Source organism: Falco rusticolus, chromosome 2 (assembly GCF_015220075.1).
Source record: "Falco rusticolus isolate bFalRus1 chromosome 2, bFalRus1.pri, whole genome shotgun sequence".
NCBI classification, from domain to species: Eukaryota; Metazoa; Chordata; class Aves; order Falconiformes; family Falconidae; genus Falco; species Falco rusticolus.
The window spans coordinates 84,043,039-84,055,074 of record NC_051188.1 but is presented as its reverse complement, the minus strand read 5'-3'; the positions used below and the strand labels follow the sequence as shown (position 1 = coordinate 84,055,074).

The 12,036-nt window shown below is 33.9% G+C and overlaps 1 protein-coding gene across 1 annotated transcript in view; it reads right to left on the bottom strand.

Moving 5' to 3' along the window:
* The window catches only part of CFAP47 (cilia and flagella associated protein 47), a 342,925-nt gene that overhangs the window by 199,223 nt on the left and 131,666 nt on the right, over positions 1-12,036 (bottom strand). The window contains exons 41-44 of the mRNA XM_037377932.1: positions 9,444-9,520; positions 7,096-7,241; positions 1,533-1,641; positions 500-726 (exon numbers count right to left, since the gene is read on the bottom strand). Of these exons, the coding sequence (XP_037233829.1) occupies positions 500-726; positions 1,533-1,641; positions 7,096-7,241; positions 9,444-9,520 (559 nt within the window). The remainder of the gene's footprint in view (positions 1-499; positions 727-1,532; positions 1,642-7,095; positions 7,242-9,443; positions 9,521-12,036) is intronic.

Here is a 12,036-nt window from a genome sequence, read left to right as displayed (position 1 = left end):
TGGAAAAATACCTCTAGTTTGGAATTATGTATAAGTAGGGAACTATAGCTTACAAGGAACTTTTTTATTATTATTTTGTATTGACTGCAAGACAAGAAAATGTCTGCTCTTTGATTTATTCTCAAAGATTATTATTTAAAAAAGAAAAAATCCTGTTTAAGAATGTTCATTTCTTACAAAAATACGCATAAGGAAGTATACTATTACAGATATCTATTACATTGACTATGAAAGCTTTTTTAATCAATGAGTATTTTTCAGAAGATAACTGAAGTCAAATGCTAATGCTTTTTTTAACTGCAGCCTCAATTCCTTAAAGTACTTAATAGCATGGAGTGAGGAACCAGCTTCTGAATGAAAAATTAAAATATTGCAGTGTCTGAGGGGAGTTGGGATTAGTAACTGTCAGATTACAGAATGTAATTCTGAAACATAAAATTCCATCCTACAAATCAAGAACAACTAAATGATTGCAGTAACAGATAACTGTGTTTCTCACCTCTTCTCTGGACAGCCCTGACAATGCAGTTGCAGCTCGAACACTACTGCTCTGCAGAGTCCCTGTGATCTTTCTTCTTTCATATTCAATAGTTGACATCTGCTGTTGTGCAGCAATGGCCAGAGCCCTCTCTCTTGATTCATTGATCAATGGAATCCTCAGATTTTCTTCAAGAATCTGACCAAGGCCACATTTCAAATATAAAACTGGCTCTCCTGTGCTTGGACCTGTTAAACAAAACCCACACATTTGTCAGCTGTTACTGTAACTGCATAGAGTAAAATCACTAATCTACTAAGAAAAGACAGAATACAAAATTCCTTTGACGTACATGCTATTTACTCCAGTAATATATATATTTTTTAAAAAATCATAATGGGGAAATTAAAATTAACACAGATTGAAATCCAAACCAAAAGTTGCTTTTAATAGTTAATAAAAAATCCCAGACTTCAGTATTACTACTATTATAATGGTAATGAATTTTTAAAAAGTATTTCTACAATCTACACAACACAACCACTGTTTTATCCCTCTAGATGATGTTGCATCCTCTCTAAAAGAAGCCACCAGTAATTATTTCAAATAATAGCGACACTGTTTCTGCAATAGGACTGACAGCATTTATCACTGGCTGAAGAGAGAAGCATTGGACTAACTGCATACAAAACTCGCGTGTTTTAAATTAAAACTTAAATTAGAGATGAAGATGACTTGTCCTGGTTCATCTAGCTACAACTTATATTCTGAAGTAAAAAAAAGAGAAATTATGAAAAAATATTTATGTGGACTATGATAAAAACAATACAATAAAGGTGAAGATGCTAGCTAACAACCAGCTGCTGCTCTAAACAGAATGGACTGGACAATATTAAAAGAAATATCTGATAGTTACACTGCAATATCTTTCTTAAACTTCACTATAAACTGCTTTTATTTAATTAATTTTAACAAAAAATGCATGGAAACTAAAAATATTTGCAAAATAAAATTATTTGCTATATTTTACTCTTATCCCTTCTATTCACTTTACCTTCTAATGTACTGCTAACATGCAAAATATTTGGACTATCCATTGGAAGCAATCCTGAAGGTAAAGGTATATCACCCGTTCCCTCTATCAGGTATACAAATTCTCCAATCTGAAACACAAGAACATACACATCCACACAATTCAGAAAGCCACTCATGCAGAACAGAAGGCAAAATATTAAATCTAATAATAAAGATATGCTAATACTTAAGGTCCAGCTTGTGAAATAATTTACACGTTCAGGAGATCCATTACTTTTAAACAATACTTAAATAAAAGAAAACTATCATTTCAAACCCTGCTATGAAAATAAAGTACCTTTAACTGAGAATATTAAATCTGAAAAGTCAAGAAATTTCAGTGAGTTGAATCCTTTTCAGGTCTTCGTATAATTTAACTGAATGAGGATACCTTGACCCATAAATAGAGCAATAAGGTGAATTCTAATTATGTGCTATAGCTACATATAATTAAAGCAAATTCAAAAGCTTCCTTCATTGCTCTTCACTGTTAAGAACTTTCAAAAAAAAAAAAATGTTTACAGTATTTTTGAGCCAGTAACATTTCTCTGGAAAGCAAAAATGAGCAGAAGCCAGGGCAAGTTAGCATCTGTGCAAATTCTCCATTATGAAGAAATAAAGTTAACAAACCTTAATTATTTCATCAAAAATAATGGGAAACCTACAAAAGCTTGAAAGCAAATATAAACATGACCTAGAAAAAAGGAAGATAGCAACTTGTCATAGAGGAAAGGATAAACTAATTAGCAGAGAAATAACACTTTGAATCATAGATGAAACAGAAAAAAATAAGGTGCAATCAAAAGACAGAAAAGTATTTTTTTAAAAAAGAAAACTCACTAAAATTACTCCAAATTATAAAGGCTGCAATCTGAACATCCCCAAACTAAAAAAATATCTAAATTAGGTATCTATATAGCTACCTGAACTATGCAGGAAAGTAAATAGATATATTCCTATTGCTTTGAAAACTTCTTTTCATTTCCCACAAACTTTTTGGACAACTTTATCTTCTGCTGATTGCAAGGTAAAGGATCAAATGCTGCTGCAACAACTGATATAATTTGCACAGAAGGTCATCTCTTTATTTCCGTAAACCACATCCTGTAAAACTCTGCCCTAAAAAAGCATATTGTGTTTCATTCTTCATTCCAGATATGTAGGAAATAGTGTATTTATATAACTTAGCCCATCTGCCAACGAATGTAATGTTTTCCCTTTAGTGTTGGTCAATAACATAAGAAAAGTCTGGGTTTTTTTAACCTTTGTTCATAGTTTCACCACATATGTTAAGGCTGAAAACGTTGTAATCATGTTTCTGACCCAGCAGACGGAAAGCTAGTTGACTTCGATGGCATTTTCTCCTCTTCCTTGATTCAAGAGTTCAGACAAATCTTACCTGAGAAGGATTAAAGAAACCCACAGCAAAACTGGTTTCCCAGACACAAACCAATAGCTACTCCTGGGCACCGATTTCAACAGGAATTATTCCTGTTTGACAGAGTGATTTGGCTCCATACAGACCATTAACAAGATCACAGCATATACAACTTATTTCATGAAGATACTGGTTGCTATGATGACATTCTACTATCAATTACTTTTCTTGTCATTGCTGACATCAATACGCTTATAGGTAGGAACAAACTTCTCCATTTCCCTTTTTGCTTTGAAGGATTCTTTCTTTTTGATCTCTACAGAATGCAAATCCTGTTTTCTTTCTGCTCAGCTTTTTCCTGATGCTTTGGGACAGAATGGGTCTTTACTGTATTTTGAGTTTGGCTGGTATCCCCATGGTTTTAATGCTTTATATTTCCATTTTCCATCAGCTGCAAACAGGATAGCGTCAACACTTTGTAGAGTTTATTGTTAATAAAAATAGTTAATAAAATAGCTGTTGAACTACCATTAGATATTTATGTAATGTCATTGGTAAATGATATTTCAGAAGAATGTACAGTCACTAGGAACTTGCAGTTCTCCACGCAAGTCAGCAATTAAGAACAGATAGTAAAGTGTTCTCTTAATAAATCATTTTATTTTATAATAAACATTTAGCTGTGAAAGTATGAACTACATTTTTAAACTATGACTTAATAAATTCTTAGCATTGAAATCACAGGTTGTTCACATTTAAATTAGCTCCCAAAACCAAAGATATAGAGAAAAAGTATCCCAGTTATGTTAACCAGTATATGATTTCTTCTCTGAAAAGATCTATGCTAATAATGTGAAGAATGTCCATTTAAATTTTTATTAAAAAACAAATATTAAAACACATCCTAGAGAAATGTTATAAACAACATTATAATGTGTTGCCACTTCAAACCTTAGAAAAGTTAACATATAGATTATTTAATAATAGTTTAAGCAACATACTTGAGTAGCCCCAACAAACTTCAATCAGTGTATCTTGCTTTTATTACAGATATATAGTTGATGCAATGACAGGAAGGATTCCTACGTAGATTCAAGTCTAACTAGTGATTTGAATCTCAGTACTTTCTTCATTGATTGTAGTGAAGAATCAGTCTTACCCTGATTACTATTTTGGTTCACTTGTCAAAAGGGTAGGAAAGATAGGTAGGATGAAATTACAGAAATGCTAAATTTAATTACTTATTAGTTTATATACAGCAGAAATCCATGTTTCAATGATACAAGTTTCATCATTGTATGAAGCCATTTGATAGTCATGCAGCATGGTAGTTACACTCGTTTACAAGTAGACAATAGTATGGTTGAGATATTGCAGCCATACAAACAATATTTAAGCAAGCCAATTTCTTACTGTGCCATTACTGTGTGGCTCTAAAATCATGCTAGCTATCTTGCAGTTGCATCTTACATATGATACAATTATGTGGATGGGACAATTTTTCTGACCTGCGGTGCTACATATCCAGAATTTTACACTTTCAGCAGCCTTTAAATGTAACCCGCCTATTCAGCTATGATGAAAGGACCAGGTGTTCCAGAAATAGTTACCATACAAGACACAACAGTGGCTTCTCTGAGGCATTAAAGCTTCCTACTGTGATAAGGTCAGCTAGCTCTTTGTTAAGAACAGTGACTAGTAGTTAGGTGTCTAAATTTAGTGTTCCTACATCACCACTGCAGGAAACATTGGGGCTGTCAGAAATGTTCTTTCAACCTCTCCACCTGAAGTATAATTGTCCCATAGCTCTGACCACATCTCTTAGATTTGCTTTTTTCCCATTACCATGTCTCAAATTTCCTTCTCTTCATTAAATGATTCAGTTTTCAGGTTCTATACCTAATGTAGCATGAGCCTCCTCTTAGTCATGTTATATACTTCTGCTTCTAATAAAGAAACAAACAGGAAGAATGCCAATAGTAGAGGTTTAATGAAGGAGTATAAAATCATAGCAAGTAAAAGACGACTCTTCTCAGATTTGTTCCCAGAAACCAGTAATTAGTATCTTCTATGTCTAGAGACCGCATCTAGATACTTCATTGAATAAAACTGATGGATCTAACCTCCATGAGTTTGCCTCATTTCTTTTGACCTAGTTAACAGTTTTAGCATTCAAGTGTCCTACAATAGCTGAGTTACGTAAGTTAAACATTGTGTATGAAAAAGTACTTCATTTGGTTCAGTTTGTATATCCTGCCACTGTTGTTGCATTAACTTTCTGTAAACTGTTCTTAATCTTATGTACCTGTCATATCCCTTAACAGTTTCTTTTTTTAATTCTACAAAATTATTTTTTTCTAAACTATCTGTATAAAGCAACTGTTACATCCTGCTGACCTTCCTTGTTTCTTTTTTTCCTCCCTATCCCTACTTTCTCATTCGCTGGGGTGATTAGAACTGCACACAATATTCAAGATGTGTACACCATAGCTCTTTAGAAAAGTATACTGAAGTTTCACATTTTCATGTCTATTTCTTTCCTAATCATTTCTCTTTTCGAATGATGCTGAGCACTGGATTGGTTTTCCATTGAACTATCCACAAAGATTGCTATCCTCTGACATGGGGACATTTATACAGCCTCTCTGTGGGTGATTCCATGATGTCAATAAGGCATGAGCTCACTGTAGGCTTTGACACCCTTCCTCTTCTATCTCTCTGCTACTTTTCAAGAAATACAAGTGAACTGTACACTCTTTATGAATTCCAGCCATATGGCTTGCTTTCTTAAAGATGGCCATTGGTTTCAGATATTGCACAGGGTCAAGATAGAGAGGCTTACACGACATTTCATTAGTCATATTTGCCTTTAAAAGCAAGGAAAAAAATATTAAGTCGGCTAGGTGGTATAGCCAAAGTACTGGTTAAACGTTAAAAACAAACACCAAACGTACAAACACTAAATACTAGCAGAAGTCTTTTGCTCTATAGTAATGAAAGATATGGAAGATGAGAATATGCAGGAAAAAAAGATTATTTTTTTTTTTGATGTATTGGTACAAATCATGAAAACGGGGCAGAGAGAATGGCAGATGCATGAAACTGCACAGAGGGAAAGATGAAACACAGAGGCAGCAATATGAAAGTAAGAAGCAGAATGCAAGCCTTAAAATCAACCACACATAAAAGATTAGAAAAACAACAGGATGCTGAAAAACATTGACAGCTAGAAAGCACAGCAGAGATGAAAAGATGGACTAAAGACACAGAAATAAGGTTGTGACCACTGAGCTCTGAAAGTTGGTCAAAACCAGCTCTTGGTAATTTGATGGAATCAATGTCAATTAAGTATATATGGTAAAACCCAGGCTACATGAGTCAAGAGAAAGTAATGGAGTTACTTTCATGGATAAAAAAGTAATGCTTAAAAGTAAGAAAGTAATGGAGTTAATTCATGTATAATCTGTTCAGAACTTTTGCATGCATTAGTGACAAGGACTGAATGGAATTTGGATTGGCAGAAAAATTAAAAAAGAGATAGCAAGGAAAATAATTACTATTCTACTTTGACAGTAGGTACAGTGATAAATAAAGGGAGAAGTACAGTACAGTGAAGACTATCCTTTCCCTGCCTATGGCTCATTCAAAAGCATTATTCTTGCTCCCACATCAAGACATACTTAAATTCCATATTTCTTCTGAAGCTGAGTTGCCTAGAAAAGCCACCAAAGTAATATTCCTTACAGTATTACTTTTATTTGTTATGATTTTCAATGAAAAGTGACTTGCAGCATTTCATATAATTCTAATTATGTGGCGATAAAAGGGAAGTAAACTTTGGTTTAAATCTCTTAGCTGAAGCCTGCAATCTTATGTAAATCTCTGATGAACTTCTTAAGCAAAATCTTCCTCCATGAACTACAGGAATATTGTATTTTAACCCCCCCAAAAAAGAAAGAGAAAATATTTTCATCTCCAGAAGTTAGCACATAGATCACATCTTTATAATTGCACAGGCATGCAAAAACACTACCTTAAAATATGTACATAATCAATCTGTATATTCATTTACCCTATTCACACATAACTGGAAAGCATATCCTGATTATTAACTGACTAGGCTATCACATGAAAACCTCTCACAGAACATACTTTCTATTCTTACCAGTTCATTAACCAGGATGACAGTGCAGTAACGTTTTTCCAGATTAAAAGGAAGGAAGTGAATATCTAAGTCTGCAGAACTTCTCCCTTCCAAGAAGAGTTTTTCCATTGGACTGAAGAACTCACGCAAGAGGCTGGATTGGTCAGCTGTTAAAATAAGTTTACATGATGGTTTAGATACAACAGAACAGGTTGTAAAATAATGTAGCTACCCGAATTTAAATATAAGGGTACTGTACACAGCCTCCTGTAGTAATCAGTATTTAAGGCACACTTGTAAACACTAATCAGTATTACAGTTACATTTGTGTAAATATGCTGCAATGGTGCATGCTGTATTTATTTAAATAAATTTCACTAACTACTTGTATTTTTATTCTGTGCACTGAAACAAAACCAGGTAAAACAGACAGTTTTCACCATCAAAAACTCTTCAAGGATGTACAGCCTATAAGCAAATGACTACATCTGCCATAAAGAAGTGTACAGTTTACTACTACTTAAACAAACAATCTTGCTCTCAGTAGCAGTAACTATGTGCTATTATGGTCTGAAATCTTCCAGAAAAGACAAAAACTAAATACTGGCAAGCTTGCTTTCTTTGCACTACTTTCACAAAAGCATTATGCTGAGAAAGAGCTTTCTTCGTAAGTGACTAAGAATCCTATGGTTGAATCTGGCAGTCTGACTGCTTTCTCACTGTGTGGTTTTCATCTGCTAAGCGTATTTTGATAATGCAGATTACCTTAGAATGAAACTTTCATTCAAACTTGGCTAGCTAGCTTCCTAGGAATTTCAGCAGACTTAAGAATAGAAGTGAAAGTGAAAGCAACACAAATGAGTGAAGATCACAGAAGAAACCTACGCCAAACTCTGGCCAGTTCAGTAGACCCCATTCACCCCTCAAAGCCACCAAGAACCAAGCTGAAGAAAGGCATAGCCACTACCTACATTTTCTCTCCATAGTCCAAGTTGTTTTCCAAACAATAAAAATACAATTTTCCTAATACTCGTGCTTTAACCAACAGTTAAGCTTTATATGAATTTGATGTTTCTAGTCTACATAAACAATGACCAAAAAAACCCAAACCAAAAACACCAACATTACTATAATCCCGTTTTTACCCTTCCATCAAATAGAGTAAGGCAGCCCTAAGAACAACTAATTTTTGCCTAAATAAGGCACTAACTCCTAAACTTGTCTCCTGTTCAAGTGTTCCTCATTCAAAGTATGTCAAACTGTGGAGCAGACTGAATTATACTTGTGAGAGCCCTCCCTCCTCATTTCCTTTCTGGATTCTATGAAATTAAAACAATCACCAGAGAAGTAATGTTTAATAAATAATTTAGATATTTTTTTTACAGTTTTCTTCCTTTTTGTTATAGCTGCTGCAAAAGCAAAATTTAAAAAAAAAAAAATCCCTAATTTCTTTTGCTCTCTACTTAGGACTCTTGACCCTTAAATAGTACATGTTTTCTCAGGGCAGGGTGTAAAACATATACAGAAGGCTCTTGTTTAGGTTTTGCTTGCCATGTTATTGAGAGAATGAAGGGGAATAATTTGCAAAGCAGAAACGCACTTCTACAAGAAATGAAAACATGATTTTATTTCCAAAGACCTGAAATGCCATCAAAAATAGCTCTGAAGCTACAGTCTGATTGAAGCCACATAAACCTTTATAAGCTATTCAAAAATTGGTGCAACAGTTGTATCCCACTTCATTACTTCAAGTACATACTTTTTATTTCTATGAACTGTGTATTAGTTGGCTGTTAATCACATCTCAGAATACAATATGAGATAATAATCTAGAAGGGCTAAATTATTCAGATTACAAATCTGCTTTCCATACGACCTCACAGAAACACAACAATAACTCCCTGAGAGGACAAATTTAATTTCTTAAGGCCATCCTACAAATTTTGCATAAATGGACCTGCAACAGTCTCAGAAAATGCTGTATCTGTAGATTCATAATTTTTAACAGAACTGTTGACTGACATTTCAGAGGAAATAAGACCAAGAAATGCACAATCCCTGTTGATGAGTATTTTCAAATATAAACCAGGTAAGCTGCAGAGATGCCACATCAGACTCCCATGAAATGAGCCTACAGGCCCTTAAAAATCAAAAAATACATTTATTTTTTTTATGGTAAAATCATTAGAACTATAGTGCGATCTTAGAAATCATTTCACATCCAAAGATAGTCTCCTACAAGTAACAGTTACTGAGTATACTCATAAATAATAATTACCCAACATACTTTAGATGTAATTTAGATGTATTATGTAGATAAACTAATTTCTACTGTAGTGACATAAAAGATATTGTATAGAGATACTTACAACAATTTAAGATGTCTTCTTCATTTGGATCTTCAGACAGTGAACCATTTGTAAAATTTAGTATGTCCTTTTCATAACTAAAAGGGAAAAATAAAAATTAAAGCAATACTCTAAAGCTAGACATTTCTATTATTAATAACCTCATTCCCCTTTCTATAAAAAAATACTAGAAAAGCAAATGTTTTCAAGAACTAAAAAACAAATAGGAAAAAACCCAAACCCAGCTACATTTTGGAATAATCTATGTACCAATAATGTTAAATACCACCTCTTCCACTGAAATTAGTAGCTGTATTTACAGCAGAGCCAGAACATACTCCCTTCAATTAACCAGTATATCATCTCTGCAATACTCATAGAAGCAAAACTCCATGTTAAAAAAAAAAAAAAAAAAAAAAAAAAAGACACCAATTATATTTCGCCAATCAAAAGTGCTCCTCCCCCATAACACTTTGGGGAGACTTCAGTCCTAGTTGTTCTTTTTATCAAGATAGGGGATAGGCAAAGAATTGTTCCCCGGTACATCATGAAGTGGCAAGGCCTTGCATTCCTCTGATGCTCTCAGTGGTCTTCCATTCAGTCTTTCCAATTATTTACCCAAAACTACTCTATAGAAATACACCTAAATTTCTGCAAACCAAATTCAGTGCAGATACAATTGTACTCACTCTAGGACTCACATTCACAGCCCTTGCGGACATGTCTTTAGACAGCTGCCTCTTACAGAAACTGATTTGCAGAATAGTCTTCCTTTGCCCCATCAGAACACATTTCAGAGACTAAATCGCCTCTTATCTAAACTTTTATTTAAGCCCCAATTTTTTTCTCTAGCTGTTTACCTTCTTTTTAGCTCAGTCTCCTCTTTTTAAAGAGGAAATAGTCATTCTGCTTTATTCATGTTAACTCAATTACCTTATCCAGGGTACCATCCTGAGAGCTAACTAAATCTATTCACTTTTATCTGCCTACCTAGGGGTCAAAGTACTTCAACACAACATTAACACTTAGAAACAATAAAAATAAAACATTTAAAGTTAAAAATTTTCTAAGCATTAATCTTAATTCCAGGCTATATACTTGTATGTTATAGAATACTAGATTTTTTGTATGTGATGCACGCTTTTAGGCAAACATTTTACATTTATCAAGGTAATTAGAAAACAAACCAGCAAGTCGTATAGGAAAAAATAAGAGCTATCTAGTAAAGGAAGATTCTACCCTATAGCTTATTCCAGAGTCAGAATTCATGGTTTAAAATCTAAAATTAAATTCTGGGTTTGTTACCATCTGGAAAGCAACACTGTACAATGAAGGGGAAATTCAAATTTTAACTGCTCTGCAATGATAATTCAGGACCAAGGATCAACCTGGCATGGAAAGACAAGAAGGCCCTACTAAGTGGAAGTAGGAATGCCAAAGACAGAACAACTCTCTCTAAGGTGAAGTTCCTCTTGCCAAAGAGATAAGAAATGATGCAGCATTTTCTTGCAGTGATGGATCATGCAACGCAAGTGCTCAGGAGCCACTTTTGCTAAACAGATCTGGTGCTGGGGGATGAACCAAACACCCAGTTCAGATGCCTGATGCTGACACTCACAGCATTGGTGTTGGTGCAAGTGTATACAAGGAATCAGCTTGTTTCACATCCTTGTGGACTCCTTGTAGAACCACGTAAGGCTGTAGGTCTCTGCCCAGTGCATTTGTTCATAAATATTTTTATTTAAGCACAAGCATGTTTCATTTGGCTCAAGGAGTACAATGAAAATTCCCCAACATCAGTTCAACAAATGTCACATAAAGCTAACAAAACTCTTTTTTTGTTTCCTTTCCTAGGCCCAGAGAAATACAAGAAACCTGATTCCTGTGCAGATCTCCACTTATTTCAACAGAAGTCTGCATTTACGTGGAGATGACATTACCAAATCCTAAAGAAGGTTCAGGCTTTAATTGCTTTCATTTCCTGAAATACAACACTGATGAAATGTTATCTCATTTCAGTTTTTCTGATTAAAATGTTAATAGTTTTATTTCTGTGGTTGTTATTTATTGTTCAGTGCAACTGCAGATTTCTGATTTCAGAGACGTTAGTATTTCACCATCTAAATTTGAAAATTTTACCTGTGGGGAATCTTACTTTAAAGAATCTTATTTTAAATTTTAACATATTGTGGTTGCAATTAATTATTCCTTTTTTTCTTCTTTGTCCACTTAATAAATTGTATTTTTGCAAATAAAGAGAAAGCAAACTATGGATCTTGACTGGAAGTGCACAAGAAGCTCATCACTTGGAAGCCCGCTTTTTCGATAGTAAATGAAATGAGAGGCTCATTGCTTTATAAATTCTTGTATTTAACCCTTCTTAGAGAATAAAGTCAATAGAGCATTAATAAGATATATTTTTACCTTATTTTTATATTTATATATATCCATAAATGCAGAGACTTTAGTTACCATATAGAATATTAACAGTTATGAATACTAGATTTTCTAATCTTCAAGTCACCCATTTGAATAACTTCTATGCAGTATGACACATTAGCTTTAAAAGATGTCTCACAGTTTCTATTTGGAATGTAAACCAGTAATGTTTCGG